The sequence below is a fragment of the Rhamphochromis sp. 'chilingali' genome (genome assembly GCF_963969265.1).
Source record: "Rhamphochromis sp. 'chilingali' genome assembly, chromosome: 12".
Lineage (NCBI taxonomy): Eukaryota > Metazoa > Chordata > Actinopteri > Cichliformes > Cichlidae > Rhamphochromis > Rhamphochromis sp. 'chilingali'.
In genome coordinates this window covers 10,871,629-10,890,778 of record NC_137939.1, presented here as the reverse complement: position 1 = coordinate 10,890,778, position 19,150 = coordinate 10,871,629, and the positions used below count along the sequence as shown (strand labels likewise).

Here is a 19,150-nt window from a genome sequence, read left to right as displayed (position 1 = left end):
CATGCTGTTGGTACAGGAAGCAGGCCACCTAGGTACGCTTACTTCATTTTTTTTCTTTATTCACCATTTTCTAGAAGACCAGTGACATGGTGCTGCAATTTCAGCATAACATAATTAGGCACATTAAACTTCACATGTCATCATATTGTAAGCTTTTGGAGGGAGATCACTTTAAAAGAGCAACATTGACAAATTGAAGTTAAATTGGCAGTTTGGGCGGATGCGTAATTAAAATGCACTTCAGGAAGAGTATTTATTAATAAGAGTTATTCTCTGCCATTATGAACCTGTTTGAAGTATGAACAGTGTGATGCTCAAATAATATAATAGTAAAAAATATGCACATACGAAACAGGGAAAATACTATGAATGAAGCGTACTCTACAGTAGTACTTTTCCTCTTGTTCCGCTCTTTATGCCAACAGGATCACTGTGAATCAAAAGAGCTCCTCCCACTTTCTAATTATGGATCAATAATAAATTACCCCAGCGACCTTCGCCAGAGCAAAGAGATGTCATCAAGGTGCTCCGTGGATCCCTGCAGTTATGGTCAGGATGCAGCAGAGACCAGACTGGAGAAGAAGCGAGGCCAAGAAAAGGAGGAAACAGAAGTTCCCTGTGGAAGCAGCAGGCCTGCAGGAAGTCTGAGGAAGGAGGGACCAGGAAGAGAACAGACACTGCTGCCACAGACACAGACTTGGAAAGAGAGACAGACATTTTCCCAATCGTCTGTCAACCAGGAGAGCCAAAGTGGAGGTGTGTGTGGAGTAAAGAGGGCGCCTTATTTTAAATTCTGTCCATAGGGTGATTTTTATTTTAGCACACAAAAATGCAAGTCTGCACATCTTAATCTAATAAAATAAAAACACTATAAGTCAAACAACTTAAATATTCCCCGGAATAGAATAGAATTAATTTCTTCTGCCTTTCTGTTGTAAAGAAATGAATCGGTAATGTGTTGTGTTTGTGTATCAGGTCCATGTATAATGGCACAACCCGTCCAGAGGTCCAAGTTAAAGGATTTGTCAGGCAGGCAGATAGAGGAGCCGAGGGGGCCTGGGCCTTTTTACTTTTTTGGAGGAACCAACGGAGCTAAAATGTTAGTATGAATTATTTAATTTCAAAGTAACTGTTGTGGAGAAATGTATGGTGTGATGCTTGAATAAAAAATAGCATGGTATGTATTTTATTTGGGGCCTTTTGTCAGTCTAAAGCTTTTCTAATGTGACCCCTTACTTCTTGTTTGTGGTGTGATTAAAGTCTAAGTGATTTCCTCTGGGACTTTTCCTTCAGAGTGAGCAATTACTGTGAGAGCAGAGGATGGAAGAGGATTTACAACAAGGACAGGGAGGATTTCAATCTCAAGTGGTGCGAGACCAAATCACCAGCCCAGTACTCCAACTTCAGAGAAGGTAGTGGGAATGCAGAGGATATCACCTGGAGCTGGTTTACGACGAAAATATGCAATTTCTGTTGCTTAGCTTAAGAGACAGAACTAAAAGTTGACATGCTAACTAACTAATATTTCAAAATCCTCATTTTTTGTTCCCAGGCAGGCAGTTGATGTACCAGATTCCCAATAACAAGGTGCTCACCACGAAGATCGGTCTCCTCAGCAGTCTTCAACAGTACGAGCGAGTGAGCAGCAGAGTCAGCCATGGTCAAGCACTTAGGTGAGCTGGACATTTATTTTCCTTTCTTTGTCTTTGTCTCTCTCTCGTATCCAAAATGGTTGTTTCTCTTAAAAGCAGACAGGTATATCTCTGTTACCAAATTTTGCAGCTGTGTCAAATCTCCCAGCTTCTATCCGGTACGATTACTGTGGCTGAATAGAAGCCCCACTCTGTAAATAATGATTTAAAACCATATCAGCCTGTGAAACTATTTAATAAACACGCCAAGTAACCTCATCAGATATCTAGCCTCTCCATTGAATCACAGAAGCTTTGTGTCGCAGTTATATGCTGGATCTGTGGTTAATTATTAATAGTAAATTAGTTTGATTTTACAACCTGATTTTTTTTTACGTCATACTCGGCAAGGAAATACAATAGTTTTAAAAACAGAACCATACGCTCATAGAAACATGCAGTTAAAAAAAGCTTCACTTATAGTCACAAACATTAAAAATGTACTTCACTTTCATAATTGGGATATGCTGAATGCGACGCAAAGTTATTGTGCAAACATCTGTGTCAGAGCAGGAAGTATTAGATGTAAACTCTGATACTAACCTAATTTTTATGGTAAATGACGTCATGTACAGATGGATACTTTATCTTTGGTAGGAAGGAAAACATGTATGAAAAGGAAAAAAGTCTCCCAACCATTGCCCCCCAAAACTAAAGAGCTAAAGAAGGACAAAGCTAACAGTTTCTTAAACATGCAATACATTTTTTATTTTTTTATTTTACTGCATCTGTAGAGCTATCAGTGTGCATCGCAGAGGCCTCTGTATCAAGCTTAGTTCTGTAAGTTCAATTCAATTCAATTTTATTTATATTGCAACAAATTACAGCAACAGTCACCTCAAAACACTTTATATTGTAAGGTAAAGACCCTATAATAATACAGAGAAAACCCCAACAATCATATGACCCCATATGAGCAAGCGCTTCAACGATAGTAGGGGAAACTCTCTTTGGCGTGAAGAAAGCTCCGGCTGAACCAGGCTCAGGGAGGGGCGGCTATCTGCTGCGACTGGTTGGGTGTGAGGGGAGGAAGACAGGACAAAAGACACACTGTGGAAGAGTTAATAATAACTAAAGATGAAATACAAAGGAGTATAAACACATAGTGAGTGAAGAAGAAACACTCAGTCGATCATGGGAAGCCTCAGCAGCATAGGCCTATTGGAGCATAACCAAGGGAGGATTCAGGCTCACCTGATCCAGTTCTCACTGTAAAGTTTATCAAAAAAGGAAAGTTTTAAGCATAATCCTAAAATTAGAGAAAGGGTTTGTCTCCCAAATCCAAACTGGGAGCTGGTTCCACAGAAGGTGCCTGAAAGCTGAAAACTCTATCTCCCATTCTACATTTAAATATCCGAGGGACCACAAGTAAGCCTGCAGTCGTAGCACGCAGTGCTCTATTGGACTGATACGGTACTATGAGGTCTTTAAGAGAGGCCTGATTAATGAATACCTTGTATGTGAGAAGAAGGACTTTAAATTTGATTCTGGATTTAACAGGGAGCCAATGACGAAAAGCCAATATGGGAGAAATATGCCCTCTCTTTCTAGTCACTGTGTGCGCTCTTACTGCAGCATTTTGGATCAACTGTAAGCTTGTCAGGAAGTTTTTAGAACAGCTTGATTATAATAATAGTCTATCCTAAAAAGTAATAAATGCATGAATTAGTTTCCAGCATCGCTCTGAGATATGATGTTCCTCATTTTAGAGATATCACACTTTAGAGATAAAAACTATGAACACTGAGTTATTTTAACCAGCTGTTCAGCTTTTAATGTGATTATGTGAATTTATAGTTACAAATATTAAGATTAGAGTACTTCAGTTTCTACAAACAGAATTAAAAGTATATAAGTGGAATTTTATACTAATGCTGGAAAATGTTTCAGTGCTAGTGAAGATATGCAATAATGGACTATTATACCAGTATATAGCAGGAAATATGCCATATTTTAGACTTTGTGTATGTTTTTAGATTTTTTTATTTTTTTATTACAAACTTCCTTCAGTTCTTCAGAAAAATCAATTTGCATATATGTAAAGCTTGACTTAATGCTTTGAAATTATGGTATGACTGGGGTTTGGAATAAATCTGAACATATGCCGCAAACGATGGATGAACAGAACATATGAATGTTGTTGTGGTACACCAAAGATTTTGTATGTTTGTGGCCTGACTTTCTTTTTTGCCTCAAAGCCAGTTTTCCCGCAATCCATGGCACCGACATCCATGTGGGCTTCCTTGTTCGTTTTGTTCTGTTGTAATTTACAGGAGGCTGAAAATGGAAGAGTTCATACCCACTACTTTGCGCATGGATGTGAGGGAAGAGAGAGAGGCTTTCTTTGCCCAACAGGAGGGTAACTGACATCTTACCTAACTACAACAACCTTTTACACATTAGCATTTTGATGCAACAATAACAGTACTGGTTGAACTGGAACATCCTTTAGTTTGCAGGTTTAAAATGAGATCAATTAAACTTGAAATGCATGTTGGGTCACGCATCCAACATTGAAAAGAAAGAAAATCGTTTGTCCTGCGTAGCGTTAAGACAACAGTCGCCTTGGTGAGTGTTTAATCAAGAGGCTGTGGACGCTGGAAAATAATACACTTCACCTCCCATAAGGCCCTGATAAAATCACCAGGGGAACATGCTGTTGCCATAGAGATGAGTCAGCAGAGGGCAGGGCTGAGACACAAACACAAGGAGAGAGGTGCAGCAGGATGTGAATGCCAAAGAAAATACATTTAATATTAAAGTTGACATTTTTCATGGTAAGCATTGAGGATGAAATAGATTTTTAACACCCACTGTAGTAATTACAGGCACCCAGCATAATGACAGTAGTTGTGCACGGGTTTTGACAAACACGTTTATCACAAACACGTTTATCACTAAGTAAACAGGACAAGAATACAGACAGCTGCTTTAGATCTGTTGGTGATGGATGAATTTGTGGAAAAGAAGGAAAAAGGACAGAACCAACTCTAATAGACGTGCGTTTAAAGACAGTCGATGCTGGCATCACTTTTAAAACAGCATATTGACTGTTTTTAAAAAAACTAGAAATTGAAATTTTGCATCATAATTTTTATTGACTGCAGTTCACAATATGTTCTGAGCTTTTTTACGTCTTTATTTTCATAATGATATGACATGTAGTGGCCTAGAGATCATATTCCACTACAACATATTGAAAAAAAAGGAAATACTCCGACTCACATTTCAGATTTAAATATTTGCTAAAGAGGTGAAAAGTAAATACAACACACTTGGGTGCAATCCAGTTTTCCCACAACTGTGCTTGAGCGCAACTAAAGCACGATTTCACGGAATCAGATTTTACTGGTGAAAATGACAAATGCCTCAATACAGGATTAAGCCTTGAAAAGTTAAAAACAATACAGAAAAGGAAACTGTCAGGTGGAAAGCTCAGTTCCTGTGACACCCCGTTAATTTAATTTTGTCACTGTCGCCAGGTGTGAGCAACAGGGAGAGCCACATGTGGATCTGTAAGCCTACGGGTATGAACCAGGGAAGAGGGATCTTCCTTTTGAAGAGCAAGGAGGACATAGCTGCCTTCAGACTGAAGCTGAAGCACATGGAGGACCGCCAGTTCAACAGGAAAATGCATTACCGCCAGCCTCAGGCTTACATCGTTCAACAGTTGGTGAACACAGGATGTTAAGATTAATATCACCCACACTTGCAGTTCCCAGAGAAGCAGGCATATTATTCTATTTTTGTAGCTTGAGTGCCTGCTATTCCTGGTTTTTAGTATTGGCACATGGTTTTAAAAGCATCAACAGGCTTCAAAAAACCTTTAGTTTTGGGTCTCTGATTCAGTTGTCATTTTGCAGTGCTGTTCTAAAATAACATGAACAGAAGTAACAGCAGCCAATGATAAGGAACCATAAAAACAATTCTGTTGTACTACAGGTTGTTTAGTCAACCATCTGTCATTCATTTCTTACTGTCAGCTTCAGCTTCTTGCTGTCAAACGCAGCCTTTGAAGGTGTTTGTGCGATTGAATGCAGACCTACGATTTGTCCTCAGTTACATCCAGAACCCGCTGCTGCTGAAAGGGAAAAAGTTTGACGTGCGTTCCTACCTTCTCATCGCATGCACTGCACCTTATGTGGTCTTTTTCCGTCATGGTTACGTGCGACTGACTTGTGACCTCTATGACCCCACCTCCAAGAACCTTTCTGCCCACCTGACCAACCAGGTAGACCCCTAATCTAGATAGACTCTGCGAGAATATGAAGGGTTAACTGGAAGATCAAAGTCTAAACGGTTTTACAATCATCTGCTTGGAAATCAGACAGCTGTTAAAAAATGTGGTGAATGGGGGAAGCAGTTAGAAAGCAGGTCCTTCCAGTGGACCTTGTAACAAGGCTAAACGTGTCCTGAAACAATGTGCCATCTTCCGTATACGCTAAGAAATGAGTCCTGGCTATAGCAGAAATGTGTATTTAGGAATAGAAACCAAAATGACACTTTACATCATCACTGTTTTAACTAGAGCGGTATGTCTTTGAAATGTTATTTACAAGCATTTCCACAGACAGACCAGATCAGATTCACATTCACTTTATTGTCTACATTTAGCAAAACACACAAATCACTGTAATTGAACCATTAAACTAGCAAAGGATTTTAACCTTGGTTTATTTTGTATTTTAGCTTGAATCACACATTAGTTTAGGTTTTACTTTCGGTGGTGAATTTTATGTGCACATCAGATATTAAAGATGCTAAACATGTTTCAGCTGGAAAATTATTGCTAGAGGGACACTCATGTCTGTCTTTTTTTATGCTACATGTCTTCATTATTTCCAGATCAAGCTTTTTGTTTTGGCACAAACTTGCTACCTGCCTCTGCTCACATCTTCGTGTGTCTCTGGTCCCCCTGCTGTTCGTTTCCAGTACATGCAGAAGAAGAACCCTCTTTACAGCCAACTGAAGGAAGACACTGTGTGGTCCATGGAGAGCTTCAACGCCTACGTCAACGACAGGTTTCAGGCTGCAAAGGATCTGCCCAGGGACTGGGTGCTGGGCGCCTTTGCAGTGAGTGCAGTGTTGTAGCTCTCAGGGACCAATTACAATTATAATGATGGTTACTGGCACATGCAGCTAATTGAGATTGTGGTTAAGTTTTGGATGCATCATCCCATCACTAAAATGAGATGTTACATGTGATGGGTTGTTTTTTTTTACAGTGCCCTGCAGATTGGTCGGTTCATTTTTGGCGTTGTGTCACTCACACACACACACACACACACACACACACACACACACACACACACACACACACACACACACACACACATTTCTTTGACTTAAATGAAGCTTGAGCTATATGCAGTAGTGAGGAACTTTAATTAGTTGAAGTGAAACAAACCAGCCGGTAATACAAAAGTCATAAAATCATTCTGATGCCTAATGAACAACTTTCTTTCTCCCTGATATTCAGAAGCGCATGCAGCAGATCATGAGCCAGTGCTTCTTAGCAGTCAAGTCAAAGTTAGACTGCCGCCTGGGGTTCTTTGACTTGATCGGCTGTGACTTCTTGGTCGATGAAGACTTCAAAGTGGGTAGGACATTTCTGGTAATGTGAATGCAAACAGTGTTTAGCATGTGCATTGAGTGTGTGCATTCCTGATAGGTGTGGCTGCTGGAGATGAACTGCAATCCAGCTCTCCATACGAACTGTGAGGTGCTAAAGGAGGTGATACCCAGCGTGGTTGTGGAGACACTAGGTGAGTTCTGGAAAAACAAACAGCACGTTTCGCAAGCCCCAAATGCAAATTCAGCATATGTTTGTATTAATACCACTCCACCAAAGATGTTCTCACATTTTGTTTAGTGTTTAACTGGCATAGTCACAGTTCCCTTTATTGCACATGTTTGCTAAACAGGCTGATGTGTTGTAACAACCAAAAGTGTTTTTTCTATCTATAAGTCTGTCTGTTGTTTTATGCCCTTCTCTAGATTTGACTCTGGAGATCTTCAGGAAGATTCGTGGCAGGCAGAAAATATTTCCTTTGGTCAGTCAGAGGGAGTTTGTGCTTCTCTATAGTGCTTTTTCCACTACAGAGAAGTCTAGCATGGAATTGCAGAAAAACACCAAAGATGCTCAGAAAACTGAACCCAGAAGGTTTATGTGTGGAACAGAGGAAAAAAGTGTTCCCTCGGCACCCCCTGATAATTCTGCAAATGATTCAGCACTTCCAAAACGAAGGAGCAGGTCGATGAGTGGCCACCGTCCCACCAGCACTTCACAAAATCATCGTGAGTCAGGGAATTCACATTATACAGCTAAACTCAAGCTAAGCAAAAGTACTTTGAATCATCATTTAAAGGCTGGAAATGACCATCACATCCCCGTCATCACTAGCTCTGAGTGAGTGAAGCTCTACCTGTCTGTGGCTCTCCTGGAACACCGTACCTTACAGTATTGAACATGTGGAACAATTTAGGATACGAAGAGTTTAGTGTAGAAAAGAAAAGAGGAACTGTGACAGTATGCAGACAGCTGCGGTATAAAAAGCCTTTGGTGCTTTTTAAAGATTTTAAGAGAAATACTCTGGAAAATGCGTCAATAAAGAATGTATTCATCATCAACAATATCTTCTGGCTTCTTTTTTTGGTCCTGTTTGGTAAGGAAGGTGTGGCGAAGAGAACCCATGTCAAAGTCATTTTTCTTTGTTAGTGCATGCATACAACATTCATTCTCAAATCAAAGGGTCTGGTAGAAAATGCATCAGTGAGTCATCTGACATGAAGTTGCATCAGCAGAGCAGCTTCTGATCTGTGGAAAGTCACTCAGACGTGATTGTGTGCAAACCCTCCCACCACCTTACTGCAACTTTAACCAGGAAGATCAACGCAAGGCTCCACTCTACAGTTGTTGTAGCTTGTTTTGACTGCAGCCCTTTACCTCTCTGTGTCATAACTCATAATTATCTCTCTTGGCTACTCAGAGTCAAGTTCAGCGCATGTAAACTAGACAGGCATGGCCCCATCTTTCCCAATAAGATAACTGCTTCCACACGTTTCACAACAAGGAGGGAGCTTGTCTTATCAACTTCAGGAGGTATGATAGTTTTTGACCTTCATCTGGTCGGCTCGTCTTTTTGTGACAAAACAGTTTTTATTTATCATGCTGATACATCAGCAGGTTCCCAGCGTAAGTTCAGAGTGTAAAATAGGAAGCTGCTCAGTCATCTGCCGACGGCCAACTGACAGGAAGGAAGGAACAACTACTACGCTGCGATTCAACAAAAACCTGCCACTTTTGTCTTCAATTCCTCTTCAAAAGCTTTTTGTTTTCGGGGCTCTGTGGAAATACACACTGAATGCTGGCAAAAAGGGGGAACTAGAGCTTAGCAGCACACCGCCTCCTCATCCCCTGCTCCTGTGCACAATATCCTCTTCTAAACCCACCCCCCCATTTTTTTGCTATCTCTTTGGTTTTAATGAGGCACGCACAAACTGTTTGGATGATTGTCTAGACAGATGGTGCTCAGTGTGTGGAACAGAAGCTGAGACGAGGTAAAGAGGGACAGACTCCTTCTCCGTCATGGGATGCTGCAGTGTGACCCAGAGGCATACTGGAGTGGACGAGGTGGGCCCTGATGAGATTGAGCTCCTGGAACTCTCTGGAGACAATTTAGGGTAAGACACAAATGCAAGATTAGTGTTTGAAGCTAGGAGCTGTTCAAAAAATAAAACAAACAATTTTATTTCACTGTATTTTGATCCTGCAACAAAAAGTTAACTATATAAATATATATATAAATATATAAATAACAGTTAACAGAACGGCAACGTGTGAATTTCACTCAGTATTTTTTTGAGTGTATCTCTAAAGTCACTTTAAATGTGGTTTTTCTGTGTTTTGGAGGAAGCGGTGGCAGGCTGTAAAGTGAAAAGAGAGCTGCTTCTCTTTCAACACATGCGGTTTTCTGTGGCATTTCATTCTTGACATTTTTAAGGTGATAATGTAAAACGCAAGCATAATCCTTTTCAGCACTGCAGCATATTCAGTGTTATCATGTACAGGATATACCACACACACTACATGCTTGGCTTTACAGTAACAGGATGTGTTGTCACACAGAGCACTTTAAACTTTAAAACTAGATTTAAATCCAACAAGAAAAAGAAAACAAAAACTGCAGAACAACCAATGACACGCGTTCGATTTCTGCCCATCAGCACCTCATGGAGACACAAGACAGGAGAGCTAATTGGCTCCTATTTACTCAACATGAACTTGGGTGCTCAGTGATGCTGCACTGATGTGATTAGCAGATTACTATAAGACAATGGTTGAAGCATGGAGGGGTTTAATACAGAGTAAGGGCGGGACAAATCCCCTCTCATTCAAAGGCTGGGGGATTAGCAGAAGCTAATCACTGCAGGAGCTTCTGCTCCTTATGTGTAGCTCTTTAATTATAACTGCTTATCAGGCAAGCCACTTATGTTTGTATTTCATAACACACACAAAAGTGTGTGTTTCAAAGATGTCTTAGAATGTGCGCTTGCTAGCTACTGACTGGCTCAGTATACTGATGCTGACCTTGTTTATATACAAGAAAATAATGCAATTTCAGGAGAACCGGCTTAACTAGTGCCGTCACTAGTATGATAATAACAAAAACAGCTATAACGTTTAATCACCAGATGAGTTAGATCAGTAAATATCTAACAGTAATAACAACTTCAAGTCAGTTTATTATTAAACTTGACTTTATTTCCCCAGCCATGATTGTTTTTGTGTTGTTTCAGAGTTCCAGGTTTATTTACATGGCTTCTTGAATGCACTCAGTAATTATATTAAATGGTAAATGGTAAATGGCCTGTATTTGTATAGCGCTTTTCTAGTCCCTAAGGACCCCAAAGCGCTTCACACTACATTCAGTCATTCACCCATTCACACACACATTCACACACTGGCGATGGCAAGCTACATTGTAGCCACAGCTGCCCTGGGGCGTACTGACAGAGGCGAGGCTGCCGGACACTGGCGCCACCGGGCCCTCTGACCACCACCAGTAGGCAAACATGGGGTTAGTATCTTGCCCAAGGATATTTGGCATGCAGCCAGGAGGCAGCCTGGGATCGAACTACCGACCTTCTGATTAGTGGCTGACCTGCTCTGCCACCTGAGCTACAGCCGGTGGCAGAGCAGCAATCATAATATAAAATGTGAAGTTGAACTGTGTGTGAAGTCATTGTTGTGTTCACGAAACCTGTTTAAACTTTGTGTTATGGCATGTCATCCTGCCGGAAACAGCCTTTAGAAGGTGTCTATACTGTGGCCATACCAGGCCAGCATTATGTGGTTATATGTTATATATGGTTATACCACCTGCCTCAGTCATTTGATATCTTTCTCAGAAAATGAGTTTTGATTGATTGACGGTTTTCAAGCATGTGGTCATATATACAAAATAGAACTAAATAGAGCATATACATGAAGAAAAATAAAGTCCTCTAGTGCTCAAAAATGAGCAGGAGGAACCAACACTTATGAACTCCGATCCTATCACACATTTATAGCTCAGTCATATAGTTAGCTAGTTCCTGGGTAGGTTTAATACATTATATAACAACATTATGTAAAACATACAAAAATATCTATACTGAAAACACCTCTTGTAGCTTAATGCTCCCCCTCAATCAATCTATCAAACATATATTTATACATTGATTTAAATTTCTGGCAATGTGGACAATGCTTGTGCTTAGCCATTTTACAATGTTCTTAAAAACTATTGTATATTTCAATTACAAGGACCTATTATTATTTTCCTACAAATACAAGTAGTCAGCCTGCTCTAAGAGAGAGGATAACCCTCTTATGGCCATAACAGGCACAAATTGTTCAATTGTTTCATGGCCCAGTATTAGATAAATTAGAATTATTTTAAAATGTGAATGGTCCAAAGTCAAAATTTAACTTACTTCTCAAACAATAATATGAAATCATATCTACTTCCTTTCAGCTCTGCATGACTATACTCAAAAATCGACCATTTTGGCATGTATGCTAATTGTTAGTACAGTTATGACTAATGCATTAAAGTGTTTGTACCTTCACTGAGCAAGAGTGCGTGTTTGTTTTCAGTGTGTGGAGCCTGGGAGAAACCAGACTTCAGCTGTCTGTGAGGAACAGCAGAGACGAGCAGCCCCAGCCACCACGCAGACCTTCAATACCACACCTGGAACAAGAGGTTGCTATGTGTGTGTGCTGTGTACTTGACAAATAAACATCTTGACACTTTGATCGTGCACTTTTCAAGGTCAGAGCATGCTGTGTGGTTGAGTCTGAATTAACACTTGTAGTGCTCAGCCGGGGTGAGACGAGACCTCGTGCGCTGTAGGAATTTCCAATGCAACGGTGACATATTCTGCATTCCCCTTTGGTGTGATTCAAACTTTACAGGAAATATACAAGAGAGGAAACATTGCTAGACACAGCTTTGTTCTCAGACTTGATTCAACTCTTACACTTTACCTCTGTATTTGTTCCCTAAAGACACACACAAAGTTTGCCTAAAGACAGTGATTCAAGCCTTGCAATGGTGAAATACATTCAGGTTTGCTGTGTAATGCATGTGTTAATACTGACTATAAATAAATACAGTGATACGAGATAGTGGGAAGGGGGAAATGGCCACCCACTAGAAATTTTTTTTTAATTCTCTCTATTTAAGAGAAAACCTTGCATCTTTTAACACTGCTGTCAAAGACAGACAAAAATAAGACACATGAAATGAGCCACAGACATGGGGTGATATATTTTTGTGTCTCTAGGTGGTGCTGTGGGGAAAGAGCAGAGATGAGCTCCACCAAAGGATATACTCCCAACAGCCAATCAGGGGCTGGGAGGGCCAAGCTGCCCACATGTATGGAGAGATCATCCACTCCTCACTGGTGTCTCTCTACATCAGCTACACACAGGTAATATGGTAACACACAAAAGGAGTGAGAAATTTAATGTGTGAGACAGTCCTTGGATTTAGACTAAACTAAAATGAGCAACAAAATAAAATGAAAAAAATTGCTGCAATAAGAAAAATCACATTTAAATTAGTTTAATTAGTTATAAATTAGTTAAATATCATAAACAAGTCACTTAGCACCCACACATGTGTTTATGTGGCCCTTTTAAAAAAGCAGTGAAAATGATTAAATCCTGTGAATTGTGCCTCTGCAGGAAACCCAAGAACACTTCCTGGTTTTGTTCTCTTTCCACCTACTCATCCTTTCTCTGGACCACTCTCGGCAAGACTTTGTTTATGAGGTATTCTTTATACTTTTTAAGACGTGTGGTTAGAAATGCTATGTTAGCAGACGATCACTGGAAAACTGAAGTAAACATATTTTTTCACAGAAGTGAAAACCTTTATTGGATTAGTGTAGTGTAACATAAAACTAAAAGTGGGTGTTAATAATAAAGCTGCGGGGGGTTGGAAATTAAATCACGGGCTGTCATTTGTGCCCTGCAGAAAACAGCTACAACAGAGCATTTTTAACTCATTCTATGAGGACCCCAAGCCAAACTGGTCGACATAAACAACAAACCTTTTAAACATGATATCAGCTTAAAAGTGTGATCATACACTACATGCATGTGTATTTAAATTCTAGTGGGGGTTGTTCCTTATGAGGGGGTCGTTGACCCAGTACTAGCCTTTTACGTCATCACATGAACCAAGGTTTGGGAAAAGGCATGGGACATTACCACTGCTGAAGCCACTGTGAAACCTTACCCCTCCCAGGCTACTGAGGTCACCTAATGGAAGGCTCTTTAGATCCTTGTGTTGTACATGCACATGCCTTTTTTCACACATTGGCTTTATTAATAATGAAAAATTAATTCATTAACTTATTAAATTGTCTCTTGTGATCAGAAAACTGTATACTGTAACTTTAGACCCTAGTCATAATACCCTGCATCAAGCTGCATTCAAACAGGTTAGAATTTTACTTCCAAGTTGCAAAAGGTGAAAATAGAATGATTTAAGTTTTTATTTCCAGCTATGGGTCAAACCCCAAATATACTGTCAAACGTCTATAATGCAGCTATTCAGATCCACTGTGCCTGCCGCCTTCCCAAACACCTTTCACTTTTTTTTGATGAAAATCTCCAAACTTTGTAGGGTGAATTATGTTTTGAAAGTGTAGAAACACAATAAATCTGCAGGAACTTTTAGGGATCAATGTCCTAAATTCTTAAATGTTGGGTTTTTGTTGTCAGGCAATTTCTGCACTGCAATCTTAATACAGGAATCTAATCGTTGGTGTTATTCATTTCTTTAAGTTTGTCTTCGTTTATCTTGCAGGGCATTCTTCCCCTTTCTGGACTTTCCTTCCAAGTTGTCTCTCTGGACTTGGACGCGTCACATTCGCCACACATGTTTGAAATCAGCAGTGAGTCCGTGGAAATTACAGAGTTCCACTAAGACGTGCAAAGCAGTGTGAAAAACTAAGCATGGTTTATGCTGTTCCCTCTTCTATCCAGGTCCAGTGATGGACTCCAAGGTGTTCACGTGTGCCAGTGCGGCAGACCTACAGAAATGGATGCAGCACGCAGAAGACAGGAGATACAAGGCCATGATCCAACCCATGAGTCCCTCCCACTGCGCTCTCTCCTATCTAGTACTGACTAACTGTTGCACTGCATCTGGTTACCAAAGTATTGTAGTTACATGTCAGTAAAATACACTGTGCACATATTTCTCTTCTAGTTACCGTGTGATGAGAACTGGAAAAGAGAAGAACTGAAAAAATACTTACTACAAGCTCCAATATGGCAATGGGAGGGCTCGCCCATACAGCACATGGGTCAGCCGAGCTACGTATCTATTGTCCACATCATCAACACACAGAGACAGGTAGTAAATACTCTTCAACGTCCTCTGAAAGTTTTCTGTAACATATTTTTAAAACATTTTTTGTGTGTTGACATATTAAACTAAAGATGATCAACTGTTTGGCGGGCACAAAAATCACCAAAATTAGACGGTAGGCAATTTCCATTTAGATCATTAAATAGAAACTTGACTTCTTTTTTAAATCCTAATAAAAATTATCTTGTTTTATTAGAATTATAAAATAGTCTTTGGGGAAATGATGAAGCCATCATAGGGAACCAAAAAAATTGCTTGCAAATTAATAATAAGACTGCTCTGAGTTCTCATTCACGGTAAAAAAGGATTGGGTAACTATGACATTAACATTGTGCAACTAACTTATGACAAACCACAACTGGAAAGTCTTGTTAAAATCATGTTCATTGCATTCATATATTGTATGAATGCAATGAACATGATGTATACATGCTGTCTTTCAGCATGGAAAGACATTTTCTTCTGACTTCTTAAAGGCCTCAGAAAAGTGTAAAGACCCTATTTTCAGTACTCTTTCCTTCTACATTTACCACATGATGCAAGTTGAACCATAATTGACAAGAGCACATATTTCCCCTCAGCTCCTAAGAAAAAGGATGTGCAACCTTGTTCTCTATCACCATGTAGCAGTTTTCACTCTTTTCAGCTATGAGTTCTCATAAATATACATTGATACGTGTGTAATTCGATCTTCCAACAACTTAATGCAATCTCATAAACTTAGAATTAATCCAATTAAAAATACAGTCCTCCCACCATCTTGAATACAGTTGTTGAGATAGACATCGCTATTCCGCATAACTGCGTTTTATATATGACTAGAGACCAGCCACCTGCGTAGGACATGTTAAAACTCATAGGCATACGAATGCAGACTCACCATATGACAGATCATAGCTGTGTTTTATCATAAAGAATGTGACCGGCGTCTGGATAAAACGTCATTCTCTACATCATCAAATCAAGCATCATCTCTTGAACCAAAATATGGGTGTTTTAACACACAAAAACTTAAATATGCTTATTTATTCATGATATTTTCTCAATTATTTATTTCCAGCAGATTAGACATATGACCCTGCCCTCCAGACAGCTGCCAACAGGCCGGCTAAACAACAACAACAACAGCTGGTTATAAGCTAACATTATGTCAGCTAATGTTAGGGTGGAGTGTTCTAAAAACAAACAAAAAGAAAAAACACAGTTTTCTTCAGATAAACAGGTTGATATACATTCTCATTCACATCATATGAGAGTTTATTCACAAGTGTCCGAGTTAGATCTACTTCAAAAAAGTATCTCGAAAGCCAGCTAACAGCTGCTAACTGTGGCTAACAGAAGCTAAACAGTAGGTAGCAGAGACTAACATCAGCTAACAGCAACTAACATAGATTAATCCCAGATAACAGAGACTAACAGCCACTAACAGTGGCTATCAGCAGCATAAACAGCAGGTAACATAGACAGAGATAACCCCAGATCACAGAGGCTTACAGCGGCAAAAACAGCTGCACTTACTGACAGAGAAGTTCAGGGTATCTTCAACAAGTCACTTCTCTGTCCCTGTCATGGGCAGAAGTGAGATTCAGATTAGTGTTGTTCTTTGTTCAGATTATCTAAAATGAACATGGGCAAGAATTTCCATAAAGCTGCTCAATGCACAAAAAGTCTTTTCAAAAGACAACAAAAGCGGATAAAAATCCTAGAAAAAATTAATGTGATCGTCCTTTAAATTGGAAATATAACACGGTATATGTCTGTGAAGGTTCTCAGTCATCCAGGTCATGGTAGTCAAAGGAGCTTGCAAAGAAAAATGTCTGGACTTCTTTAGGTTTAAATCTGGGACTCTCCACCAGTTGACTTTAGAACTGAAGAAGCTTCTCGGATGAGAGGTGAAACGTCTTCAAGCAACTTAAAGAAGTCAAGATGCTTTTCTTTGCAAGCTCCTTTGATAACACGGTATAACAGGAAATGTGAGTATGCTCACATACAGTAACCAAGGCATGCTGGCTTTGTTCTTTTAGGGTCTCCAAGAAAGACTGATGGTTCTCTTCCCTCAAGACATCGTGCTTCTATCTGTTGACAACAAGCGCCTGACTATAAGATATGAGGTACTGCAAAATTACTCTGTGGGAAAAAATCCATAATAACACCTTTTCTGCTGCTGTGACAGCAAAACTTCCCAGTGTCCCAGTAATTATGACATGTTCCTTGTTATTTTGGTAGGTAACATGGTAGTTCAAACTTTCTGCCTTCATCATTCAGTATCTTTGTAGTAGAAAATTATTTCCAAAATGATGAACTAACTATTCTTTCTTCATTTTCGCTCGTATTTATATATACACTGTTAGAGAAGTGGATGCTCAGGCTTCAGACTGCTCTACATGTTTAGTTTCTGGCTGAGCTTTTAGACTTTCGACTGCGTATGATGTGAGAGGAGATGTTGTTTATATGGTTATCTGTCTTTAAGGACAGAAGCCCAGCTCACCTGTTGTTAAAACCTTTAAAGCAGCATCTAGAAAACAACTTGTCTTTTCTGTCATTCTAACAGGGAAGGTTGCCCCGACAAAGTGTCAAAGCAGTTGAGAGGTCAGCCTTGCCTGGACGGCTGGAGTTTGAACTGATAGGTACACTCTACACACGTGGTATCTTTGTATTTTTAGTTAAATGCAGCGTTGGAAGGGCAAAAATAAATATGTGATTCATTTCATATAATCACTGTTTTTGTTTGGATTTAGGTGAACTGGTGGAGCCGCTGCAGGTCTCTTGTACCTGCATGGAGGATTATCAGAACTGGATTTTTCAGTTACAACAGGTTAGACATGATTGTATGATTATACATGTTTAATGAACCATTAAAGAATAATGTATGGGCTGTAACAGTGAAAGAGGCTAAACAGGTCAGGAGAGATGAGGGAGTCACAGGGAAGGTGATCGTTTGCAGCCAGTTTGTGTAGGTTTAATTTTAAACATTATTATGTGCTTTTTATTTAAATGAGTGAAAAATAAAGAAATTTTAAAAATACTTTTCTGCAAATTAATTTAAAAAACTGCCATGTAACACTTTATCAGCCAGCAATACTCATTCACCGGACACTTCATTGGGTACACCTTGCTAGTTCTTCATGGCATAAATTCAACAGAGTGATGGAAACATTCGTCGGAGATTTTGTTCCATGTTAACATTATAGCATCACACATTTGCACAACTGTGGACAATAGAAGGCACAACTTGTGAAATGTAGCCTCGTTTTTCTTTTCTTAGTCGACACGAGTGGCACCTGTTGCGGTCTTCTGCTGCTGCTTTCAGAGATGGTCTTCTGCATACATCGGTTGTAACTAGTGGTTATTTCCATGCTTGAAGCAGTCTGGCCGGTCTGCGCTGGCCTTTGGCATCAAAGACATTTTCTCCTTCTAGGATCATTCTCTATAATCCCTCGAGATGGTTATAATGGAAAATCCAGTTTAAATCACCTTTATTCCCCATTCTGATGTTTAGTTTGCAAGTCATCTTGAACATGTCCACATGCCTAAAGGTGATTTGCTGATTAGATATGTGTGTTAACAAGCAGTTGAACATGTATATCTAATGAAGTGACCAACAAAGAGTTTTTTTGGCCTAAATGGTTTGCCAAGAGCAGGAGGACATAAACATTCAAGAAAATTGTGGCATTAAACGGTACGTTTCCTTAGCAGTTGTAAAGTAGCTGCATAATAAAATACTTTCTAGAAGAAAACTTTCTATGAACTGACCGATCACATTTCTGCATAGTTTAGGCTTATGTGTGGTAGTCACTTGTTTTAGTTTGGTATGAAAATCAACTTGTATGAACTTGTTTGAGATTAAAAGCACATTCATGCAGCTATATTCAGCAACTCTGAAAGCAGAAGATATAAAAAATGTTTATTTGGACACTCCTTAAGCCCAGGCTTTTTAAAGTCCGTTGTTTTTCTAGATGCAAGAAAAACTGCTTGTCATGCAGAACATGACGTGTGGTGCTTTAACCGTGCGGCATATTTGCATAAACAAGATTTTCTTTTTAATTTGCAGCCAGACAGAAGCAACCATGTTACTGTGAGTCAACCGCCACCTCCGATAATGCCAAAGCTGCAGAGGAACAGGAAGGAGTCCCAGGAACCAATGCTAGCAGCCGACCCATATCACATCAATGGACGCGGCTGATTCCTCAGACGGGAGGAAGAGCCTCAAACGTCACTGTAATCATAAATTTGAAACATGTAGATAATTTGTACATATGTCTCGTATGTGCCACAACATGGAGGCAGAGCAGTGAAGACTTCTCGTTCTAATCTTTGATATATTTGGTTGATTTTGTCACTGTGAACAGACAGAACACAGCACTTAAAGCCAGTATTCATGTTCGAGCGTAAACTAGTCCTTGACCCAGTTTCAGAGCAGATCAGACCTGAAGAAATGTTAGATGTAGAAACTGTAGTCTCAAAAATAGCTTAAACTTAGGGGTGAATAAACTGTAAATACCTGTATGTAGCTTTGTTTTACCTTTTCAA

General features: G+C 39.6%; 2 protein-coding genes across 2 annotated transcripts; both read left to right on the top strand.

Annotated features, from left to right (window-relative positions):
- Nucleotides 1-221: 221 nt before the first annotated feature.
- ttll10 (tubulin tyrosine ligase-like family, member 10) lies at nucleotides 222-8,129 on the top strand. The gene is given in 12 exon segments (XM_080898201.1): nucleotides 222-756; nucleotides 976-1,099; nucleotides 1,294-1,412; nucleotides 1,553-1,673; nucleotides 3,965-4,050; nucleotides 5,174-5,360; nucleotides 5,751-5,922; nucleotides 6,624-6,764; nucleotides 7,171-7,287; nucleotides 7,363-7,456; nucleotides 7,689-7,948; nucleotides 7,951-8,129. Coding segments are annotated over 12 exon segments (1,881 nt in total). The 5' UTR covers nucleotides 222-338; the 3' UTR covers nucleotides 7,993-8,129.
- Nucleotides 8,130-9,241: 1,112 nt separating this feature from the next.
- Nucleotides 9,242-19,105, top strand: LOC308406903 (putative pleckstrin homology domain-containing family N member 1). The gene is made up of 11 exons (XM_080898202.1): nucleotides 9,242-9,374; nucleotides 11,833-11,938; nucleotides 12,522-12,668; nucleotides 12,925-13,011; nucleotides 14,054-14,141; nucleotides 14,233-14,369; nucleotides 14,459-14,605; nucleotides 16,645-16,731; nucleotides 17,172-17,247; nucleotides 17,359-17,435; nucleotides 18,672-19,105. Exons 1-11 carry the CDS (start codon nucleotides 9,280-9,282, stop codon nucleotides 18,801-18,803), a joined length of 1,179 nt encoding a protein of 392 aa, XP_080754328.1. The 5' UTR covers nucleotides 9,242-9,279; the 3' UTR covers nucleotides 18,804-19,105.
- The last annotated feature ends 45 nt before the right edge of the window (nucleotides 19,106-19,150 follow it).